This window comes from Tursiops truncatus, chromosome 16, assembly GCF_011762595.2.
Source record: "Tursiops truncatus isolate mTurTru1 chromosome 16, mTurTru1.mat.Y, whole genome shotgun sequence".
Classification (NCBI taxonomy): domain Eukaryota; kingdom Metazoa; phylum Chordata; class Mammalia; order Artiodactyla; family Delphinidae; genus Tursiops; species Tursiops truncatus.
In genome coordinates, this window is record NC_047049.1 from 33,005,671 (window position 1) to 33,030,674 (window position 25,004).

General features: G+C 44.9%; 1 protein-coding gene across 5 annotated transcripts in view; it reads left to right on the plus strand.

Moving 5' to 3' along the window:
• MYOF (myoferlin) overlaps nt 1-25,004 on the plus strand; it is a 155,679-nt gene that overhangs the window by 35,374 nt on the left and 95,301 nt on the right. For 4 of the 5 annotated variants that reach the window (XM_019939645.3, XM_019939644.3, XM_019939646.3 and 1 more), the window contains exons 4-10: nt 2,964-3,072; nt 5,958-6,045; nt 19,305-19,471; nt 20,115-20,243; nt 23,187-23,249; nt 23,335-23,385; nt 24,875-24,905. In XM_019939645.3, the coding sequence (XP_019795204.2) occupies nt 2,964-3,072; nt 5,958-6,045; nt 19,305-19,471; nt 20,115-20,243; nt 23,187-23,249; nt 23,335-23,385; nt 24,875-24,905 (638 nt within the window). The remainder of the gene's footprint in view (nt 1-2,963; nt 3,073-5,957; nt 6,046-19,304; nt 19,472-20,114; nt 20,244-23,186; nt 23,250-23,334; nt 23,386-24,874; nt 24,906-25,004) is intronic. The other variant, XM_073794182.1, reaches the window with a different exon arrangement.

The following is a 25,004-nucleotide window of genomic DNA, read 5'->3' on the forward strand; positions in this document are numbered from 1 at the left end:
GTGATATAATATATACCTATTCTCAGAAAGTGAAGTCACTTATTCTGAGTCACTGGACGTATGTGGTTGGATGACAGACGCTGAATCTACAATCTGGTCCTATTTCTGAGGTCCGAGTGGGGGATGAGAATACAGATATGTGTCAGTTTAAAAATAATGCGTCTATGTTGACATCAACTCTCACTTCCTGACTTTAAAACAAAATGGACAACATTTTTAAATGAAATGAATACTTCTCCACAGGGGGATCTTTCCTGATTATTGTTTTTGCCTGAAAGCCCAGAGCTATTTTTATTCTCAACTACGGTTTCTTCACCGTGGGGTTTTTGGTATAAGGAATCTCTCCTGTCATTTTGAGGACTTGATATTTAGTTTTCTAACTTTATGCTAACGATAATCCAGGCTATCATATCTGCTATTGTTAGTATAAGTCGCTGCAAATATAGACAAGATATAAGTAAATAGCATTTAAAAATTCTTACTATTTCTCTTTTCCTTTTTCAGTATCTATACTGAGAGCACACCCCTGGACTCTCTTTGCTTTTTTATTGCATTTCACAAAGGGAACTCTTTCAGCTCACCCACTCTCATACCATGTTGTGTGTTATAACCCCAATTCACAGACTGTATTCCACAGGTTACACTCTTATATTGACCAACTCCCTGGGGATGTGTGTTCTATAAATTTTTTGATCATGTGCCCTAACTACAAAAATGTTTCTTTCCTTCATTCAGTAAATATCTATTAATAAGCAAACTATGTTCCAAGCACTGGGGTTAGAGGAATGAACAGAACAGGAAACAACCTCTGCCTTTCAGGAGCTTTACTCTAGTAAGGAGGGACACAGGTGTACTTCTGTACCAGTATGTTATGTGCACTAAGAGGTAGATGGTCAGAACTACAATAAGATATCACATCACACCTGTCAGCATGGCTGTCATCAAAAAGACCACAAGCAACGAATGTTGGCAAGGATGTGGAGAAAAGGGAACCCTTTTACACTGTTCATGGGAATGTGAATTGGTGCAGCCACTGTAAAAACAAAACAAAACAGTATGGAGGTTCCTCAAAAAACTAAAAATAGAGTTACCATAGGACCCAGCAATTCCACTTGGGTATATATTCAAAGAAAATGAAAACACGATTTCAAAAAGATATCTGCACCTCAATGTTCATAGCAGCATTATTTACAATAGCCAAGATATGGAAGCAAGCTAAGTGTCCATTGACAGGTGAATGGATAAAAAAGATGTGGCACATATACAGAATGGAATATTACTCAGCCATAAAAAAGAACGAAATTTTCTTGTTTGCAACAATGTGGATGGACCTGGAGGGTATTATGCTTAGTGACTGAAGTAAGACAGAAAGAAAATTCTGTATGTTATCACTTATGTGTGGAATCTAAAAAATAAAACAAATGAAAGAATATAACAACAAAAAAATAAGAGGTGGATGGGTAAGCGGTAGAGGCTGAATATAATCCCTTGGGGTCCAGGAAGAGAAAGAAGTGCATACATCCAACTTCTGAATGATGCTCCACAGCATGTGAGTTGCCAAGTTACCCCATCAGTAAACTAGCAACCTATTTACACTGCAAGAAGGTTTACTTGGGGGGATGTTTTTACAGTGGACAATGTTGTTTTTTTTTTTTATTGCTCAAATGTTCCCAGGTGGCCTTTATTTCACAAAACTATTTCCATTAAAATTATTTCCTATACCACTTTTACTATATAATACTATTCAAATGAAAAGCAATCGGCAAATTTACAAATTATGCACTTTTAAGTCATTTCTTCTTCGTTGAGGCTGTACACATCAGACAGCATCAGTGGCCAGACCTGAGTCAGTGAATTCCTAACGCTCTTCCATTAACCTGGACTCGGACTTTCACATTCGGTCAGGTATCTGTTACACCAAAGCAGCTTCTGAACCATGTGTTACCTGGCCCAGGTGGAAGCTTAGATTTTCTATGTTCTTGTGTGGTTTCCTCAGCCCATTACTAAATCAATTAGCCAGTCTCTGAAGACCATGGCCTACGTGAGATGAAGTTTACTCCTGCTACTACCTACATGAAGGATGATGGAAACAAAACAAAGAAACAAACAAAAATCAAAAAATTTTAGGAAATAAGGTGAAAGTGAGAAAAACTTCTGCATGAGACCTGTATTAATTTTCTGTTGCTGCTTTAAATTACTACAAACTTAGTGGCTTAAAACGTCACAATTTTTCCACCTTACAGCTCTACTGGTCTGAAGTCCAGTGGGCTTACCTGCAAAATGAAGGTGTCAGCTGGGCTGTATTCCTTCTGGAGGCTCTAGGGGAGAATCCATTTTCTTGCCTTTTCCAGCTTCTAGAGTCCGCCTGCATTCCTTGGCTTGTGGGCCCTTCAAACTAGTGACAGCTTGTTGAGTGTTTCTTGCAAGTCTCTTGCCTCTTCCGTCACCCTCTTCTACTTTCAATCCTGGATTATCTGGGTAGGCCCAGTCTAATCATATTAAGGTCAGCTGATTAGCAACCTTAATTCCCTCTGCTATCTTAAACTCCCTTTTGTTTTGTATCACAACACATTAACAGGTTACAGTGGACAATGTTTTATGAATCCTTTTAAATGTCCATTACAGAAGAATGCCTAAACTTTGTCCTACTTTTCTCTCTTCCTGTATTCTTTGAGGTTATATTCAGTCTTTGTCTCTCACCCATCGATCTCATTTGTGATGTGAAATTTCACAGGCACCGTAGTTTGACTCTTGAAATGACTGCTTGTTATGGAGACATGGTGGCTGCTGTGTGATGGTTACCGCCAAAATACCGTGCTAGGGAGAGCACAAAATGGCCCACGCTTCATTATGAGTGATTTTCATGCTCGCAGATGAATAGGAAGAGGATTGGGAGGTCCAGTGTGGAAACGGAAACATGCCTCTTATGTGGGTAACTGTGTGCTTTTTCCTTTCCCCTGCAGGTTAATTGGCACGGCCACCGTAGCCCTGAAAGACCTGATTGGCGACCAGAGCCGATCGCTGCCCTACAAACTGATCTCCCTGCTAAACGAAAGGGGGCAAGAGACTGGGGTGAGCATTTCCCTCTTGTTGAATGGCTTTGAAGGGAGATGGCTTTGCAAAGGTTCATTGAGACAAGAGTGTGAAATTATAAGTAGCTCACTACACGCACACACACTCTCCCTACTGGTTTTGAGGTAAATAGGTGCATTTACAAATGATATGGCCTCATCCTGTACTCATATTGACAGAACTACAAAGTAGATAAACTTGATTTTCTATATCAGAATACTATAGCGTGAGTGGGACCCTCTCTTGGTACAGCTCTAGGCATATTCACTTGGTTGTTAACATTTGTATGGTGAGTGTAGCTCTGTGTATCAGATACTCTTTGAAGCATTCTATAGAAGGTAATTCATTAATATTAGACCAGAATACCAAGATGTTAATATCATGATTTTTAAAAAATTAAATTTATTTATTTATTTATTTATTTTTGGCTGCGTTGGGTCTTCATTGCTGTGCACGGGCCTTCTCTAGTTGCGGAGAGCAGGGGCTACTCTTCGTTGTGGTGCACAGGCTTCTCATTGCAGTGGCTTCTCTTGTTGCGGAGCACAGGCTTTAGGTTCCTGGGCTTCAGTAGTTGCAGCGCGTGGGCTCAGTAGTTGTGTCTCGCGGGCTCTAGAGCGCAGGCTCGGTAGTTGTGGCTCACGGGCTTAGCTGTTCCACAGCATGTGGGATCTTCCCAGACCAGGGCTCGAACCCGTGTTCCCTGCATTGGCAGGAGGATTCTTAACCACTGAGCCACCAAGGAGGTCCCCATGGTCTTTATTATTCCATTGGCAGCTGAACGTTTTCTGATCACAGCCTCTCTAAACAAGTACACACTGATATTGTCTGATATGAGACCAGAAGAGAGAGACTCTTTTTCAAGTGCACTTTAAAAAAAATTGACTCTAGCATCACCGCTCTCAGATTTCTTAAGATTGCTAACAAGCACTCATAAAGCTAATGTGTTTGCCCTGTTAACCTCTGACCCCTTCGTTTTCCAAACAATTTGTCAATATTTTGCTTAGGAGCCTGGGCAAAGGGAGAAAATTTAAAAGAAGCCATCCCTGAAGGCAAGAATGCATTAATGCCCATTAGGAATGTCAGTTTTGCTGGTCTAGTCTCCAAAACTTACAGGTTTGCTGTGAATTAGCATTCTGATCATAAAATGTAAATTCAGAATGTCAGCTATCGTCTGTCTACCCAAAACTGGCTGAGAGAAATGATACTAAGGGAAGATGGTACAAGTCAGTGATTTTTCTGGCTGTTTTTTCCCTCTTTAAAGCAGAGAAGAAAGCATATGTAGAACCCTGAAATGGCAGAATTGTAGTCATTGAATGGAGTAAGGAAGAGTGAGGGCCTCAGGCCTGGCCCCCTGGGATCCCCTTACCCCTGTTAGAGGGCCTGGAGCACCTCAGAGGATCCTGAGGTTAGAGGGAAGCCATTGATACAGAGGTCGAGCCATTCATGGACTCTTCTGGGTTTGAAAGGTGGATTCTTCAAGTTTGGCAATTGAGCCCCTCATTGCATTCGGTGTTCCTATTGTGGCCTGGTTGTAGCCATGAGACTCTGCTCTTATGATTCTATATTTGCCAAGAAACTGCTGTCAGAGGCATCATTTATTATCCTGTTCAGTGTCTCCCAGGTCATAGTTCTTAAGTTGGCAAAGAATGTGCTGATCCATGAGGGAGTATTTACTAATGAGCAGACAGATGGGAAGAAAACAGGGCAATTGTGTGTGTGTGTGTGTGTGTGTGTGTGTGTGTGTGTGTGTGAGTGAGAGACAGAGTTTACCAGGTGTAGCAAAAGTAGCAAATGGAAGTGTGGGATGCCCATTTAAATTTGAATTTCAGATAAACAATGAACAATTTTGTACTATAAATATGTCCCAAATTTTATGTCCTGTATTTTATCTGGTAATGTGTGTGCGTGTGCGCGCGCCATTCTTATTTTCAAAGGACTTCTTTTATTTTGAGGTTTATCCTTCCTCACTTTTGCTGTTAAAAGTCCATTATTTTGTGAAATGATTATAGTAGTAGATGGTAGTTGAGGGAACGTGTTTGGCAAAATAAAAATTAGCGACCCTATGTTGAGTCCCCTCGCAAACTTTTTTGAAATTTTATCGGTTCACAAAATATGAAAGTATAGGAAACTCTGCCCTAAAATAATGCCCCACATGAGAAATTTAACTCAGATTTTTAAAATAGGAATAATTTTATCTCCTGTAACGAGTTAGTATGTTTCTTCCTTTCTGATGATGAAAGGTTATGTATAACATTTTATGTTCTTCTTCTTGCCTTGGCTTCTAGCCAACTTGGGGTCATATTTAATGCAAGAGGGATGGCACTTATCTTCATCTTCACGTTTTGCATCTTTGTTTCCTCTTTAATCAGACTTGTTTCCCTTTTTCTTGAACCTCATTTTATGAATCACATCGCTTTATAACTTTTTGTTAGTCACTTAAAATTCTTTTTGGAGAGAAGTGTGGAAATAAATTTCAGCAATTAACAAAGATGTCAATGAGCAAACAAAAAAACTTAAACACTTAGAATGATCCTCTGTGACTGTAATTCTGTGATTGGAGGCCATCTCCACCCTAGGAAGGAGGTTTGTTACGAGTTCAAGCTTCCTTGTCGCAAAACTTTCCTCCAGTTATGAGGCTGCCCCTTAGCAATGATACACTTGGCAACCTGTACCAGGTAACTGCTTTCCCAGGTGCGCCCACTCCACCTGGGCCCACACGGTGGGAAGATATGAACAGTGGAGGGTATGTCGTCCTTCTCTCTTTCTCTTCTCACTTTCCCATCCCCCTGCTCGAACTTTTACTCCTACTGAATTGCTTTGTGTTGAGTCTATAGCATTCTGATGCCCTGCACTGATTCTGTCTGCCACGAATTTTTTCTACCCAGGCCACCATTGACCTGGTGATCGGCTATGATCCACCTTCAGCTCCACATCCGGATGACCCCAGTGGGACCAGCGTGCCAGGCTTGGGAGGTAAGCTGACCCTCCTGAAGGCCCAGCCTACACCAGGGGGGATCTACTAATGGCAAACAAGGACTCTCCAAGGAAGCTCTCCTTGTCACTATACTCTCTGTAGCTCCCTGCCCACCTAGACAGGGCCCCATGAGGCAGGTGGAGCTGCCCTGAACTGGACATTACAAGAGTTTACCAAATGCCCTTCAAAGGAGAGGGGACAGCAAGGCAGTCCTTTACTGTTGCCAAAATTCGGTGACAGAATACCGTGCCAGATTAAATCTTGGAGACAGAGTTTTGGGTGAAGTAGAAAGAAATAGCTTTATTGCTTTGCCAGGTAAACGGGGCCACAGGGGGCTGATGCACTCAAGATTGTGTGTCCCACCCTGGAGGGGGTAGTGAGGAATCTTATAATGTTCAAGGAGCAGGGCGTGATCAGCTCGTGGGCATTCTTCTGATGGGTTGATGGTGAGGTAATTGGGAGTCAGCATCATCAACCTCCTGTTTCCAACGGGTCTGGGGTCTGCATGCTTGTGGACAGCATACAGTTAACTTCTTCCACCTGGTGGGGGGTTTCAGTATCTGCAAAGCAGCTCAAAGGACACGGCTCAGAATAGTATCTGTAGTCCTTGAGGAAGAACTAAAGGTCCCTGACTTTGTTTAACAGCTAAAGTATTATTATTTTGTCTTGCTTGACTGTTGTTCTTTCTTTCTGCATTTTCTCACTTCTCTGATTAAATTTGTTCTGTGACTAAAGTTTTTCTACAGACAAAAGGCAGGCGGAGGACATGGGCGGGGTCTGTTCTGGGAAGGCCTCATAGGGTCCTGCTTGGTTACATGACTGAGCAGCCTCACGTGAGCCCATCCGGCAGAAGGTCCCAGGCAGGGCTTTGCTTTGGGTTTGTAGCTTGCACCCCATGCACTGTTGCCTGGTTGTGAGTCTCAGGAGTGGCCTGTGTGTCTTCACAGTGTCTTCACGTGTCACTGTGGCCCTTCACGTGTCTTCACCTCCTAAATGTGCCATCGCCAGGCTGCGCTCTCAGCCGCCAGTCTCGTGGTCGGAGCCCCTGGATTGGAGCCTCTCTCTCCCTTGGCCCTGACCCCCTCCCGCCTCCGAACAGCCCCTCGGTCCTTTAACCAACCAAGTGCTTCCTGCCGCACAACCCACCTCGTGCTCCTTGTTCACGGACGTGGGTTGTGGGTCATTCAGGGCCACCAGATGCTGCTTTGGATGGGGTTGGAGCGTGGGACTCGGGGTGGGTTTTGGGCCACAGGTGGAGGGCAGTCTACAAGACAGTCAGGCCTTTCACGCAGCTGAGTCCGACCTCCTCTTAGCGTCTTCCCAGGGTGACGGGATGCTAGACGTGTCTCTGTAGCTTCCTCTGCGCAGAGGGGTCTCACCAGACGCCCCCGTCTTCCCAGCCTTGGCGTGCACCCCAGGGAGGGAGGGCCCACTCGCCCCGCCTTGAAATCCCTCATCCTGGGTGGGCACCCTGGCCCTGGTTCCTGCCAGGCCTGGTTCTTCCGTTCCTGGCTTCTCTGAGTTTTTCTTGGTTCTGAACTCAGCTCTCTGGTCACCTGAGGGGTCTCCTTGGCACCTGTGGCAGCACCTCCCTTTCTGCCCTGTGATGTCTCTGCCCCCTTCCTGTGTGACGTCTTGTCTGCCTCAGCCCCATCCCAGCCATTGCCCCTGCTCGCCCAGCCCACAGATGACCCGATATTAAGGTTTGGGCCCATTAATTGACCACGTAGTTGTGTGTCCAGCATGGGTCACCTGGCCCCTTCTTCCCTGGGGACATTTGGGCCTGACGTAGCCCCTTACCTCTTATAAGGGTACCAGCACATCAGCAATGCGCTCTGCCTCCACCCTCTGCCCACCGGCGCCACGGGCACGCTGCTCTGTCCTTGGACACTCTCGGCCCCGCAAGGGCCCTGTGGTGGCTTAAGAACATCTGTGGCTCCCTTTGCTGCCAGAGCAATGATGACAGATACACCACAGAGGAAACAGCGCGGTCCTGAGCGGCACGCCAGCAGGGGCTGAACCAGGTGGTCCGACCAATTTCTTTCTCCTCCGCCGACGCCCGCCGTCACCAACGTTTGCTTCGGCCTCGGAAGGGCAGTAGGAACTTACAGGCCCAAAGAGGCAGCCCCAGCTGGTGGGCTCTCTGGTGTAGCCGCTGAATTGGGAGGACCAGGGTGCCTTTTCTCACACTGATATTTTTCCTAAGCCAGATCCTATTTATTAGTTTCCTAAGGCTGCTGTAATAAAGGACCACAAACTGGGTGGCTCAAACTATAGAAATGTATCTCTCGCAGGCCTGGGTTCTAGAGGTCTGAAATCAAGGACTCTAAGGGAAATTCTGTTCCATGCCTGTGTCCCAGCTTCTGGTGGTTGCTGCCGATCCTTGGTGTCCCTCGGCTTGTAGACCCATCACTCCAGTCCCTGCCTCTGTCATCACACCGTGTTCTCCCTGTGTGTCTCTGTCTTCACATGGTGCTCTGTGTGTCCATGTCCAAATTTCTCATGTCTTATAGGGATACCAGTCATTGGATTCGGCCCACCCTAATCCAGTGTCCTCTCAGGTTAACTTGATTACATCTACAAAGACCCTATTTCCAAGTAAGATCACATTCTGAGGTTACAGATGGGCAAGACTTTTGGGAGGACACTATTCAGCCCTGTATACTGGTAGATAAAAGACAGTTCCATTATGTTTATTCCATTTCAAGAGCCAAAATGTTAAATGGGCCCTTTTGAGGTACCCCTTGAGCCGGGCCTTTAGGAAAAAAATAGCACTGAGGTTCATTCAAGTAGAAAGAGTAAACTTACAGTTCACAGTGAACTGGCATCACACAACTTCTTAGTATTTATGGGGTACAGAAATTGGTTGCTGGGTTTCCTTACCCATTGCTCAGTGCTGCAGTGAGGGTGGTAATTCTTTAAAATACAGCTCCTCCCGTCCAGGAACTTGCAGTCCAGGTTTGGAGACAAGACTTTTTTTTTTCTGAAGGTGTAACGTTATGGATAAGAGCAAGGGCTTTGGGGTCACACTAGCCTAGGTTAGATGCTATGTCTATTGTTAATTAGCTGTGTGACCTTGGGTAAGTCACTAAACTTGTCTGAATCTCAGTTACTCTACTGTAAGGTGGGGGAGAACAGTAGCACATCATGAAGTGGTTGCAAGGATTAAATGAGATAATGCATAGAAAGCACTTAGCCCAGTGCCTGGCATAGAGTATGTTCTACCTTAATGTGGTCTTTATTATTATTATTATCACAAAAACAATTCTGGGTAGCTGTAGTTATGAGCTCAGTTGAGTGCCACAGTCTGTATGAACATTCAGATTGTTTCCTCTAAAAAGCAGAGTTATTAGAAAAGAATGGTCTGCTTTGGCTCAGAGTCATGTTGAGATGACTAAATGCTTTTTTGTTAAATATCTTAAAAAAGGGGGGTGGGTTGTGTCCTAATGGACCAGGAAGACTTTGAGAATAAGCAGTTTATCAAGCTGTTGGGAGTATAGGGGGAGGTCCCATCTCCTGAGAAGGACCCTTGTAAGCCCAAGCTCAGAAAACACGCCATTTCCCCAGAGCAACGACTGCTTCCTTAGAAATGAGAAAAGCACTAACTCTTGAAATTTTAAACCCACTGGGGAGAAAACCCTTGCCATCCAGGCTCCCTTTGCCCAAGGCTCCTCTCCTCACCTCTTGGGTTGTCTGGGCAGCACAAGTCAAGCTCCAGCAGTGCTTGTGGACTGCGTCCCCCATCCTCTTAGGAAGCTAGCTGGTTTCCAGCGGGTTCCAATGGCAGGTGGCCAAGGTCTGCCTCAGAAGTTCTTTTTAATACCTGATACTGCTGGACGGAGATAGGAAATGAGCCAGAACTTGGGTTCCTTTTATTTGGATTTCAAAGAACATTAGCAAGTGCTGGCCTGCAAATGAGCTGTGTCCGCAGGGCAATTTTATGTTTAAGTGTGAAATGACAGAGTGAAATTTATTTATTTGAAAAAGGAACAGGTTTCTTTGATCTGGAGGTGCCATCTTTGTTCTATGAGATTAACATTCACCACAGCTGGTGGTGAATAATTTCATAATCTGGCTAAAAGAAACTTAAAAAAATCTTTTAATGTCGTAAATTATCTGGATTTTTTTTTTAACTTTTTTTAATTTGGCCGCGTAGGGTCTTAGTTACAGCACGTGAGATCTTTCGTTGCAGTACGTGGGCTCCAGAGCTCACGGGCTGAGTAGTTGTGGCATGCGGGCTCTCTAGCTGTCCCGCAGCAAGTGGGATCTTAGTTCCCCGACCAGGGATCTAACCTGCGTCCCCTGCATTGGAAGGTGGATTCTTAACCACTGGACCACCAGGGAAGTCCCTATCTGGATGTTTTAAGATAAAACTTTTTTTGTCTTAATGTGAAATTCAACTAAGCAAAGATATCTTTGAGTACTTAGTACAACTCCATGTTAGGGAAGACACTAAGGAAAACAACCCAACACCTTACAGTCTTGGGGGAAATAAGAGCAATAAACATGAGACAGAAATAACAACAAGGCAGCCACACCTCCTGCTATCACAGACCTTAACATGAACGGAACATCTGGCCAAGAAACTGGTTTTTTTCACTTTCCTTAAATTGACTCTTTAAAAATCTTTACCATTTTGTATAAAAGTAACGAGTCCACTCCCTCTAATTTAAATATCAATAGATCTTTTCAAATTTTAAAACATGAACTCATTGGGGGTGTTTTTTGAGTTCAAAAGCATATCTGCTTATAAAAATATAAACATCACAGGGGATATAAGACACAGGAACATACAAATCTCTTGTAGTCCCAACCTACGATAACCGCTATTCACCACGACTGATATTGATTTTAAAGGTTACCATCCACATAGTGGGATCTGCAAAGAAGAAATTTGAAATGTTAATGATAGAAAACAAAAGTGAAGATTTTCAGGAAAATTCACCTCTGCAAGTTGAAGAAACTAATTATGACCATAGACCACGGGAATTGAATACTTCAGAGGTTCGTGGGTTTTTGCTTTTTGGTAAGACTCTTTTTTAAGAGAAGTTTTAGATTTACCACAGAATTGAGAAGAATATACAGAGATTTCCCGAATGCCCTCTGCCCCCACGTATGCATAGCCTTCCCCATTATCAATGTCTCTCACCAGAATGGTGCATTTTTTTTTTTTTTTTAACAAAGGATGAACCTGAATGGACGCATCGTAATCACCCAAAGTCCATCATTTACCTTAGAGTTCACGTTTCGTGTTTTACGTTCTACAGGTGTGGACAAATGTATAATGGTCTATATCTATCATCATAATATCATACAGAATATTTTAACTGCCCTAAAAATCATCTGTGCTCTGCATATTCGTCGTCTTCCCGCACACACCCCCAACCTTTGGTAACCACTGATCTTTTTATTGTCTCCATAGTTTTGCCTTTTCCAGAGTATCACAGAATTGGAATTATACAGCATGCAGTCTTTTCAGATTGGCTTCTTTCACTTAGTAATGTGCATTTAAGGTTCCTCCATGTCTTTTCATGACTTGATAGCTCTTTTTCAGTGCTGTATAATACTCCATTGTCTGGATGTACCGCAGTTTAGTTATCCATTCACCTACTGAAGGATATCTTGGTTGCTTCCAAGTTTGGCAATTATGAGTAAAGCTGCTATAAGTTTCCATGTGCAGGTTATCCATGTGCAGGTTTTTGTATGGACCTAAGTTTTCAACTCCTTTGGATAAATGCCAGGGAGCATGATTGCTGGGTGATAGGGTAAGAGTATGTGTAGTTTGTAAGAAACCACCAAACTGCCTTCTGAAGTGGCTGTACCAGTTTACATTCCCACCAGCCATGGATGAGAGTTCCTGTTGCACCAGCATTTGGTGTTGACCGTTCTAATAGCTGTGTAGTGGTATCTCATTGTTTTAATTTGCATTTTCATGATGACATATGATGTGGAACATCTTTTCCTATGCTTATTTGCTAACTGCATATCTTTGGTGAGGTTTCTGTTAAGGTCTTTGGCCCATTTTTTACAGGTTGTTTGTTTTCTTATTGTTGATTTTTTTTTAAATTAACTTATTTTTTGGCTACGTTGGGTCTTGGTTGCTGCGTGCGGGCTTTCTCTAGTTGTGGCGAGCGGGGGCTACTCTTCATTGCAGTGTGCAGGCTTCTCATTTGCGGTGGCTTCTCTTGTTGCGGAGCATGGGCTCTAGGCGCATGGGCTTCAGTAGTTGTGGTACGCAGGCTCAGTAGTTGTGGCTCATGGGCTCTAGAGTGCAGGCTCGGTAGTTGTGGCACATGGGCTTAGTTGCTCTGCGGCATGTGGGATCTTCCCAGACCAGGGCTCGAACCTGTATCCCCTGCATTGGAAGGTGGATTCCTAACCACTGCACCTCCAGGGAAGTCCCTATTGCTGAGTTTTAAGATTAAGAGTTGTTTGTATATTTTGGATAACAGTCCTTTATCACATGTGTCTTTTGCAAATGTTTCCTCCACTTCTTGGCTCGTTTTCTAATTCTCTTGATATTGTATTTCACAGAGCAGAAGTTTTTAGTTTTAATGAAGGCCAGCTTATCAATGATTGCTTTCATGGATCAGGTCTTTGGTTTGTATCTAAGGGGTTCCCTTTTAAGGAATGCTTTCCTGAAGCTCTTATTTCGAAATGACAAAGGTTGAAGAGCCTGGGGCATAGGTGGCTTAACTGAAAGTGTGTGGTGTCAGAAGGTCTGCTTTTCATTGCCTGCCTCTGAGACTTTCCCCATGACAGAGGGGTGGACTGACTCAGGCCACTGGCTTGACCTTCTGAAAACCTGTTACTTTGCCAACTTGATTTGCCAGATGTCATTTAACTTGACTGGAGCCTACATCCCCATGACCAGAATAAACTACTTTTAAAATCTCACATCTATTTTTGAAGAACAATCTGTTAAAAGTATACATTGTTCAATGCTAGAAGTGCAAAAAAAAAAAAAAAAAAAAAACGAAAAACATAGCCAGAGTTGGCCACTTCAAATTCATTTCATTCCATGAACACCAGAGTCACTTTGCTTGAAGTTAAATTCAATCTGGTTCAGAAAACATTTACTGATACCTGTCTGTAGAGCATACAGAGGTGAGAAAGGTATTGTTTGCCACCAGGAGCTTGTGTTTCAGTAGAAAGGTAAGATATAAACATGAATAACTATAGGTCAGAGCTGAATCTAATAAATTCCTCAAGGGAAGACTAAGCTAATTATTATGTGGGAAACAATTTCTTAGAGAAAGTGCTTTTTCAGCTGTGTATTTCAGCTGTGTATCCTTACCGCCTAGTACGGCACTTGGAAAACCACAATGTCCAATAAATGCATGGTTGATTGAATGATGCATGAGCAATAGATACGGTTTAAATTTTTGTTCAAGAGGCGCATTTTGGTGAACACTAGTGTATAGGCCAAAGTGACTGATTCATTCAGAGGAGTAATAAAAGGGAAGCATGTTCCTGAGGGCCGGGAGTGCCAGACTGAGACATTTGTCCTTGATGAGCAGACCTTGAGGATCCATGGGAAGTTTTCTGAACAAGGCACTGTCTTGTTCAGAGCTGCCCTGGAATGTGATCAGTGTGTTAGAACATCATTGCAGGCACTGTTTCCACGATTAGGTCTCTAATTGGCTTTGTCCAGCAAACTGATTGTATTAGGCCATTCCCCCCCCGACCCCAGGATATTTAGGAAAGTCAAAGTGATGATAATAAACAAATGGTTCTTAAATTTTAGAGACATAGTAAAATCATCGGGGGAAATCTTTAAATGTGCAGATTTCCAGCACCTATCTCCAGAGGGTCTAATTTAGCTGATCTGAAGGGGAACCCCCCAATCTGTATGGTTAACAGGAGCTTCCAGGAGATCCTGATGAAGGCTGATTATGGAGCTCACTTTGAGAAGCCATGGAGCTGAGCATAACATTATCTTGTCCTGATCCAGGCAGAGCTCTTTGGGCAGCATTTCCTAGCTTGGCTCACAGCCTCCATCAGTCAAAGGTAGATGCTGCCAGAATTTCCCTGCCAGCCTGTGTTTGCATCACTGTTTGGTTACAGGCACTTTTACGGTACCTTTGCTTTGGTCAATGTATTGGAACTGTTCCAGAAGATTCTCAGGGCCCATATAGTGCCATTTACCCAAAAATCAGAGTGAAAGGTCATGAATTGCTTATGGTTGAATGCAGATACTTATTTATATAACTTTTAGCATGTTAGAAGCCCAGCAAAGTTATTATTCAACATTCCAGCTAAATCAGCATATTATCTCCAAAATGTCTTCATGCTTAGAAACTTACTCTCTCGTGTTCTGCTTTGTACTTTTTAACTTCCGCTGATGATACCATACCAGCCTTCTCCTGACTTTGCAATGACCTTTGGCCCAAGGTAATTAAATTCTGCCTTAACCAGTACGACCATTTAACAAGACCTCGTCATGAGAAGCAAAATTAATATCACAGGCAGAGACTGGCATTCTAGGACTCTGGAAAAACAGGGTTGCTGTGGGGAAATAGTAAATATTGACCAAAAAAAAGCAAAAATATAAAGAAAGGGGTCTCCATGGAAGAGGATTAGGTGGGATCGTGGCCCAGTTAGTGTTTAGGTGGAAAAGATGAGAGGCTTGGGAAGTGTTTGGATACAGAAGCCTGCTGGCTAGGGTAGTCCTGGCCACCCTGATTGCCTATTTTCTCTGTGAAATAAGAAGGAAGGTCGGTAGCTGATGGTGAGAAGGATAGAGAGAATGTTGGAAGCTTTCAAGGTGCAAAACAGGTGGGAGTTCAGAAAGGTGAAGGGATTTGACCTTGTTGGCTAATCAATGGCCATTTCAAACCAGGATTTAGGAGAACTTGGACATAGGTACTTTGGAAACATGGTAGGATAGCTGGGCAATCCTGTGGGTCCACTGAAGGTTTGAGATCATGAAATTAAAGTGACACTAGTCAGTAAGGTGTGTGTTCAAGTTCAGTTACCTTTGTGAATGAGTGTAGTAAGTGGAGAGTCAAATGAACCAGGTGAGTATGATGAAGTGAGGGGAAGGGAGGGATTGAGGGGCACTTAGAGGAGCGATTGCAGTGTTAGAGCCCAGAATCTAACAGCTTAGGAGAAAAGGACATGAAGTGGGGGGCAGGGGATGTGATGTGGTCCATAGATTGGGGCAGCCTATGTGACTGCACACTGTGGACTGGAGTCATAGAAAGAACAAACTGGAAAGATACAAAAGATGGCCACTGGAGTCCTGTCTACACAGAAACTCGGAATGTGAACTTTTTTGAGAATAGGGTCTTTGCAGATGTAATCTGTTAAATGAGGTCATACTGGATTAGGGCAGGCCCTAAATCCAATGACCGGTGTCCTTATGAGAATAGGTGAGAACCCACAGACACACAGGGGAGGAGGCCATGTGACAACAGAGACAGAGGTTAGAGTGATGCAGCCATGAGCCAAGGCACACCAAGGACTGCCAGGAGCCACCAGCTACTAAGAGGCAAGGAAGTCTTTTTCTCTAGAGGCTTCCAAGGGAGCATGGCCCTGCCAACATCTTGATTTTGGAATTCTGGGTTTTGGAACTGTCAGAGAAGAAATTTTTTTTTTTTTTTTTTTGGTGGTACGCGGACCTCTCACTGCTGTGGCCTCTCCTGTTGCGGAGCAGAGGCTCTGGACGCGCAGGCTCTGCGGCCACGGCTCACGGGCCCAGCCGCTCCACGGCATGTGGGATCCTCCCGGACCGGAGTTCGAACCCGCGTCCCCTGCATCGGCAGGCAGACTCTCAACCACTGCACCACCAGGGGAGCCCAAATTTTGGTTGTTTTAAGTCACCCAGTTTGTGCTACTTTGTTACAACAGCCCTAGGAAGCAAATACAACCAGCAACTTCCTATTCAGTCAGCAGTTCCTAACTTACTGTTGCCTTTTGTGGTCATGAAACACTCATACTTTGTAGATCCTCTTGGCTGTGTTCCAGGGCATGCCTGGGTCTCAATATGGGGCGGGGCACGCCAGTTCAGTGGCTAATGTTGGGTAATTTCGCAACTTGTGCAGTAGGGTGTGTTCGGCAGTGCCCTAAGGGCCCTGGTCATTCTTTGTGGAACACTTAGGGTGTTAGCATTGTTTAATTCTGTGTGGCTTCCTGCCACATAAAGGGGCGATTTCCTGCTCAGACAGCCTTTTGCTGCTACGTAGAGATGCAGGTGGTAGACAGGACTTGGTGTGGTTTCCCTCTGATCCATCCCTTCAGCCTGAAGTCTGACAGTAGAAGGTTTCCAGAAGAAATTGGCTCTTTGTTACCTGCAGTCTGTTTCTGGAACATCCATCAGGAGCTTAAAGAGGATTTGTTCAGAGTCCAGCACCACAAAGGGCTACGATTTACCCCTTCTTTTGCCATAAACAACCACCAACCCCAAGTGGAACAGTCCACAGCAGGGAGGAAATCTCACTTGGGCCCAAGGTGGTCCAAGAAAGTTCATGTTAGTTGTTGGAAGAGCCTTAAAGTCATGTGGCCCAGCCATTGCCCAGTCTGAAACAGGTTTGCACAGGGGAGCCTGACTGTCCGTGCTTCCCTGAGGCTGGTGCCAGGGTTGGGAAGAGTGCCCCCGCCCCCCGGCATCTGGGTGCCCTCTCCCGCGAGCCTTGCGGGAGCTTTGCCAAACTGCTGGAGAACTCTAGAAGGCTCAGGCAGGGGTCAGGATGTCCTCGTTCGTTTGTTTCCTCGATCCACATTCATCAAGCCCCTGCTATGTACTAGAAGGGTGCGTGTCAGGCACAGGGCAGGTACAAAGAAGAAAAGGGCAAGCCCCCAGCTTCTGAAGAGTAGATGGTAGTGGGGAGGCGCACAGGTTAATAACAGGTACAAGACTGGTGAGGACTGGACAGAACAATGTGTGGTAGACACAAGAGGCGGGACTCACTCTATCCGGTGGGGGTGGTGGGGACAGACCAAGACAGTATTTCATCTGGAACTTGAGGGAGGTGAGGAAGCTACCTGGTAGAGAAGAGGAAGGACATTCTGAGAGCTTGGATCCGGGCCCCAGGCAAACCCTTCTTTTGAAGCCTCTTAAAGAATAGGGAAGAGGAGGCCCGGGTTATCACGCAGAGGTAGCTATTCTCCGCTTGTGGCTTCTGTGGGGTTTCCTGGTGTCATGACAAAGATGTTGAGGAACTAGGAGCACAGCATCACCTTCACCTGCAGCCTGGTTCTAGATCCAGTCTTAAACCAGTGAGGGAGGGCAGGGATGTGGTCTTGGTTTTAGCTCAGCTCCTAATAACCTAACAAGTTGCTTCAGCTTTCTGGACCTCAGTTTTCCTACCTATAAAATGGGGTGAGGGGCAGGTTAGATGAGGATCTTTAAGGTCCCTTCTACTCTAAATTCTGTAGGTCTGTGACTCCTTGAAAGACTGAAGTGTGGCTCCAGAGAATGTTGGGTCAAAAGAACCAGAGGGCTGAGGAACAGAGCGGGACGCACAGTTGATGAATTGGAGACAAAGAGGGGGGCCTCGAAACACCCTGAAAGTATTTAGAGCACCAGCAGGAGAGCTGCACAGTTCAGAGAAGTATGCGTGGACCCTAGTGTCCAGTGCTGTGGAAGGTGAAGCATGAGGATTCAGAAAAGGGCCCTGAGCTTGGCAAGAAGAGGTTCGCGGTTGCCCTTTGCAGAACAAGTGCCGGGCTTAGATGGGATGAGAATGAATGGAGGGGTGGTGAGGGGGAAGTTTCCTCCTGGACTAAACTCTGAGGCAGTACACTGGGGGGACCTTTTACTTCCTTGTGGTTGCCCCTTTCTTACTCTAGGCCCTGTCCCCCGTGCTGCTCACTTGCTGCCCCCCACCCCCTCCCCTTAACTGCTCGCTAGGAAGTGAAACTTCCTGACTTCTCAACAAAACAAAAAAAAAAGAAAAAGGAAGAAAAGATTAATTCGCTGGGTTGTGCTGTGCCAGGCACAGTATTAAAGGCCTTGCATATAGATTAATTTTATTTTTACAATAATCTGGTGGTAAATACTATTATTTCCCCCTTTTTACAAATGAGGAAACTGAAACAGAAATTAAGAGACTTACTCAGACTCACATAGCTCAAAACTGGGATTCCAACCCCAACAGCACGACTCCAAAGCCCAAGCTTTAAGAGCCGAGCTACACGGCGATTTGATGGAACTAATTCATACTGTGATGTGAGTGACTGGCCGATGCCTCCATATTGAAATTGTCTCCTACGTGATTTTGTGTTGTAAAGGAGGAGATTCAAGATCCAAAGGTAGGGAGTGCAAATGCTGGTATTTTTTAGACAAGGTAGTTAGTTGGTCTTTTAGTCTCTCTTAAATTATATTGTACAGATTACCAGGAGTTCAAACTTTTTGTCTATTAAGAAAAAAATAACTGAAGTTTGTCATTGAGTTTTAAAGAGTTTGTGAATAATAAAAAGGGGAGATATAGAAGGCAGAGTTGATTTTTGTTATTTTAGGAGAGAAAGATCTGTGTATATCTGAAGGCAGAGGGGTGGTCCCTATGGGGAAGGAGCCACTGGAGGTACTTGAAAGGGGGGACATTTAAGGGGTCCCCAAAGAATCAGCAGGGAGTGGGATCTCAGGCATGGGGAGGGGGTTCACTTGAAACACATTTTCCCCCTGAGGGTGAAGAGAAGCTAGGGGACAGATGTGTATGGAAGTGACAGACCAGGAGGGTGAAGAGAGTGCGTGATGACCAGCTTGGTCTCCATGGCAAGAAGCTGGGGGTGAGTTTCTCATCTGCCATGAGGGTGGAGAGGGCATTTGCGAATCAGGAGGCTCAGGCAGAAAGGAGACCGTACAAAACCTCATGAGTAAAGATCTAGAGGAAAGATCTGTAGCGGGAAGGGTGGAGTTGAAGTATTCCCTGCAAGGCTTCAATGTTCCCCGGCATTTCCCCACCTTGCCGTCCTACTGCAGGAAGGCCCCTGACCTCAGGCAGGGTTCCCAGGTTAGAAGTGAGTGATTCCTGGCTGGGTCCATTCGCACCATCTCCTCGCTCTCCCCATGGCCTCTGACGTTCCCCTGTCACCTTGAAGACAGCCTGAATGAGTGCTCTGATGCACGTGGACACATTTTCCTAAAGAAGCAGTATCTGAGTCACAACTCCTCCCAAGTCAGTGTCACCAAGAGGTGTCTCCTTCACCTGCTGCCTCAGGAACACGGAAAACCCTCTTGGGTCCAGGAAGCCAGAGTGTTCACATGCATGCAGGGTGAGGGCCATCTCTGACTGATCCCTTTTTGGTGTTTTAGGAGAAGAAGAGGAGGGTGGCGGTGATGAGGACGGGTTGGACAGTACGGTCAGGGGCCCAGGGCCCAGGGGGCCGGGACGGATGGTGTCGGAAGCTCACCTTGCCCGGAGGCTCACGAAAGGGAAGAACAGCCGGTGGATGCTGTCCAACAAGCCACAGGACTTCCAGGTAGGAACAGCCCAAGGGGCCGTATTCCTGTTGTACCAACACTGTTGCCCAGCTTCTGGCAATTGTGGTGTTGCCGGAAGAGCTTCTGCCTGTGGGCAGTGGCTCAGCTAATAAAAAGAGATGTCAGGGCACAAACCCAATAAGAAGAGCTCCCCGTCTTGCTTCTGCAAGCAGCAGTAGATGTAGTCGATCCACATGAGGCTCTTCAGAGAAATAAAATCCCCTTCGGTGGTAGGAAAGAGCTAATCAAAGAATAGAGTCACAGGTATTGTGTTTTTCACAGCTCTGGCGACTTCCTTGGGAGACAGCCATGGATTGAGTTGGTACCTCTCAGGGCTCAGGAAGACCAAGTAGGAGGCTGGGGTCTGAGCAGCAGCCTCCGTCGTGTCCTGTGCTTTCCTGGGCCAGCTCTGGACTATTGCAACCCCACTACTGATCTTGGTTTTTGCAGCCCAACCCCAGTTCCCATCATGAGAATGAGCGCAGGTGGCTGCCCCCAGTCTGCAAGCACAGGACATTGCAAGGCTGCGCTGGCCTGGTTTCAGCGGTCCTGACAGTTGAATGAGCTGAGGCCACACCTGAGGATTCTCTTACATGCCGTGCTGGGAAAGGCTCAGTGACGACTCCTCTCCTGTGCTTGTAGATCCGTGTCTGGGTGATCGAGGGCCGGCAGTTAAGTGGCAACAACATCAAGCCTGTGGTCAAAGTCCACATCTGTGGCCAGACCCACCGAACAAGAATCAAGAGAGGGAACAATCCGTTTTTTGATGAGGTAAACAGGTGAATGCATGTCCTGCTCTGTGAGTCTGTTTTATTTATATGCACCTTCCCGGCTTCCACCCACCTCTCCCCAGTTCCCTGTGGGAGGGGAACACCTGTGCACGCACAGTACAAAGTTCCGGTGTTAAACGTTCTGCTCTAAGAACCACTGGGTCTTGAAATCAAGTGGCCTGCTTTGCCGCTGGTTCTCAGAGCGGCCAGTGTCTTTCCGCTGGTTTTGCAACAACTTCTGGAGGGAGACCTTTCTAATGGGTCCTCGCAACCCTTACGATGGAGCACACAAAGCACTTACACCTGCCTTTGCTCTTTTTAATTAGCAGATGTCTCTGAGGGGTGACTCCATGTAGCTAAGTAACCCGATTTTCAAAGGTGTCAAAACCTACTTGACTCTAAAAATAATATAGGTTAAAAAAAGCAGTTATGAGCAAAAAGGGTTTTTTCCTCCATACTGAGGTTGTAGCCTGTTCTGTTGACCTCTTCTGCAACACTCCTCAAAGATACTGAATACCTTGACAGTTGTCTTCAATGCCACAAAACTCCACGTTTAGGACTCTGAAGAGAAATGATAAGTTCGGGGAAGTTTTCGGAGTCCAGCCTTACTCTGCTGAGGAGATGCATTTCTGAGGTTCCTTGGGTCTCATGCTCTGGTCTCTGAGGTCAGGCCCTTGGTACCACAGGTCCTCTTAGTTCCCTACAGCTTGTAATCCCAGCTCTGGCTCTGGTGTTGGTTTTTTTCTGACCTCTATTCACAAAAGGAACCGGTTTCTTCCATGTGGTGCTCCTGTTTCTTTCTCTTTGTTCAACCTGGACCCCAGCTTTTCAAAGGCCCGTCTTATTCTCACCTCTAACTTCTTAGATGAATTGCAGGCAACAGCAGGCAGCTAGGTAGTGTCAAAGCTAACACAGAGGTGGGTGCATATGGAGATGGGGCACTGGAAGTGGACTTCGGGAAAGGCTGGGAGAGAGTCACGTTGGAGGACAAGACAAGATTGCAGGGAGGATGAGATATGGGACGACTTGATGCCTAGAGCGTAGGACCCATCCAAGTGTTTATAATGCAGGACAAATATTTACTCAACCTCATTCTGCAGGAATCTCCAGCTCAGAATTTTCCATTTTAATGAATTCTTTTGAGAGTAGATCTCTTGGTAAAAGGGAAGAATCAAATAACTGATTCTCAGACCCACTCATAAATCAATAAAAGGATTTTACTAAAAAATCCCTAGTTTACACACATATTCTTAACCAAGTGATTAAACTTGGTATCACCAATAATGGGACAAATGGACATGTGTGTCCTGATGTGATATAATGTAAGTAATCAGCGTCATCTGTGTCATTTCTTGTCCAATGGTCAACTTGAACCTAACAATGAGGAAAAATTGACAGAAATCCAGATTGTGAGATATTCTGCAAAGCAACTGGTCTTGATAGAAATAAACAACAAAAATAAGCCAGGAGTATTGTTCTAGATAAAAGGAAACTAAAAAGATACAACAACCACATACAGTGTAAGACCCTTGAGTGAATCCTAGATTTATTTATTTACTTATTTATTTTATTCTAGATTTTAAAAAAGCTAAAAAGAACTTTTTTCAGGAAAATTGTAGAAATTGGAAAATTGACCATGTTACATGTTAAATTTCTTGGGTGTGATAATTATATTATGGTTTTATGAAAAGATATCCTTGCTCTTAGGAGATGCATGCAAATGTATTTTTAAGGAGTGAAGTGTTATGTTATCTAGAACCTCCTTCCAGATAGTTCAGTTAATAAAAAAAAAGTGACAAAGCCAAAAGCTAGTGTCCCGAAACGATGACAATTGGTGAACATAGGTGAAAGATGGTGTTTATTTACAATTTTCATTTTTTTCTGTGAATTTGAAATATTTCTGAGTAAAAAGTAGAAACAAGTCTCAGTTTAAGTAAATGCTCAGTCTTTCTCTCTTAGGACGAAAGTTTATTGGCACATAAACTTTGGCTTTATGGTACAACTTTTTTATACCCAATTTTCATTTCCCAGGAATCAACCTTAAACTTAACTGTAACAATGAGTTAAAATGTGGTCTCTACCGACTCTACTGAGGCCCTAACATTATCTAATGGGCAGAGTTGGCTTTAAAGGTGTTCTGTTAGAAAGAATAAAATTAGAGTCACTGGATAGAAACAATAGCGCTAAAAATGGAAGAGAGTTAACCTCAACTTTCCAGACATGCAAGCCTTAAGCACATGAAATAACCTTAGATCTTTTTTTCCTTAATTAATTAATTAATTAATATTTTGGCTGCGTTGGGTCTTTGTTGCTGCTCAGCCTTTCTCTAGTTGCAGCGAGCGGGGGCTACTTTTCATTGCGGTGGCTTCTCTTGTTGTGGGGCATGGGCTTGCGGGACACGGACTCTAGGCACGTGGGCTTCAATAGTTGTGGCACGCAGGCTCAGTAGTTGTGGCTCGTGGGCTTAGCTACAGTAGTTGTGGCTCGTGGGCTGTGCTACAGCACAGGCTCAGTAGTTGTGGCCCTCGGGCTTAGCTGCTCCATGGCATGTGGGATCTTCCTGGACCAGGGCTCAAACCCGTGTCCCCTACATTGGCAGGCAGATTCTTAACCACTGCGCCACCAGGAAGTCCCTGCCTTAGATCTTTAGTTACCTAGTAGATATCTGGTCCCAAATGAACAATTTTATTTAGTTAAAAAAACACTACAGTTGTTACTTAACTTTTTTTCCTTTTTCTGACCTGCAGAGTTTAAGGTGAAGCTCATGACACTTAACCTGAGGGCCTTTTCCAAGGTCCTTCAGTGGGTTCACGTGGTCACACCTAATTTGGGGTTGTGTCTTGTAGTTTTTTAGGAAGGTCTCCCCCCAAATTGTAGCATCAGATCCCACTAAACCTTAGACTACCCCTGCTGACATTCAAACATTTTTCTCTCGTTTCGACAGTTATTTTTCTACAATGTCCACCTGACTCCTTCTGAATTGATGGATGAGGTCATCAGCATTCGGGTAAGGGGTCCACAGAGTAGGAGGGTAGCGCTCACTAACTGCCGGATGAAGCTGATAATCTTTCCACTGCTCTCCTTTCTTCCAGGTTTATAATTCCCATTCTCTGCGGGCAGATTGTCTGATGGGGGAATTTAAGGTGGGTGTCAACTGTCTGTTTCATTCAACTTACATCAGAGATGGGCACTTTAATAATGAGGAATCTGATTCCCGGCCAGGTCTCAGGATGCCCATCTTGGTGACATCTTAAGGTTATGTGTAAGGCATTGATGCTATGATTGTTGTTGAAGGCTGGACATGAATGCCTTGGGCGCTAGAAGCTAGTTGAGTGTCCTCTGACCTGGGTCTAGTCAACTTCCAAAGTACAGCACTTACCAGTGTCCTAAAGCAAGATGCCCAGAAACTGGCACACCAGGGCCCTTCAGAGAGTTCCTGCTGTGGATGGAAGCCAGTGAACTGCTACAAAGGGAAGGGTGCTTGACTGTGGCAAGAAGCCCATTACCCAGCTCCACTAGCCAGTGGCCCAGAGCTCTATCTACAAAGCCAGTTACTGTAAACCTGGAGTATGAAAGGCAAGCCAAACCAGGGAGGAGAATCAAGATGCTTTTCCAAGTAACTCACATTGCAGTTAACGACAAAGACTTGGTTGGTGCCTTCTCAGCAATTCTACGTGGAATGGGCTGCTTCTTTTTTTTTTTAATTTATTTTAATTTATTTTATTTATTTATTTTTGGCTGCATTGGGTCTTCGTTGCTGTGTGCAGGCTTCCTCTAGTTGTGGCAAGCAGGGGCTACTCTTCATTGCGGTACACGGTCTTCTTATTGTGGCTTCTCTTGTTGCAGAGGACAGGCTCTAAGCGCATGGGCTCAGTAGCTGTGGCGCACAAGCTTAGTTGCTCCGCAGCATGTAGGATCTTCCCGGCCCAGGGCTTGAACCTGTGTCCCCTGCACTGGCAGGCGGATTCTTAACCACTGTGCCACCAGGGAAGCCCTGGGCTGCTTCTTGAAGGAAGGAGCTCCCAGTCATTAGAAGTCCTAGAAGATGATCTGGGTCTGGCAGACTGTGTTCATACACTGCCACCAACTAGCCACATGTCAACCTCTGTGATCCTTAGTTTCTTCATCTGTAAAATGGGATCATTGTGAAGACTATGAGAGATAGGATATATAAAGCACCTAGCACAGCACTTGGCATACTGAAGTGCCCAATCAGTGGGTATATTAGTATTAGCATTAATCAGTTGGAGAAAAAGGAGGAGGAATACTGGATAGGTGACTTCCCATAGGGTGACCAAAGTCCAGGTTTGCCTGAGACTGAGAGGTTCCACAGAATGTGAGACTTTCTGTGCTACTGGAAAAGTCTCAAGCAAACCAGGACACGTTGGCCACCATGTCTGTTCCAGCTGTAAGACTAGCTCATTCATTCAAAATGATGGATTGAGAGCCTTCTGTGTGTCACACATCAGGCCAGGCATTGGGTATACAGAGAGGGTAAGATGGAAATGTTGGATCTCAAAGAAGTTTGTCTAGTCAAAAGCCTTATTTTTAAGTGTAATAACGATGGTTTCTAGAAGTGACAAAACTGATTTTAAAATCTGTTTGAACTACTTTACATTATTTTTTCCCCAGATTGATGTCGGATTCATTTATGATGAACCTGGTAAGTAATGTTCTCCCATGAACTTGAAGACTCTGAGAATCTAGAAAATTTGAGGGATCAAGGAGAATCAAAAAAATGTTTTTCTTGATTGAGAAGAGG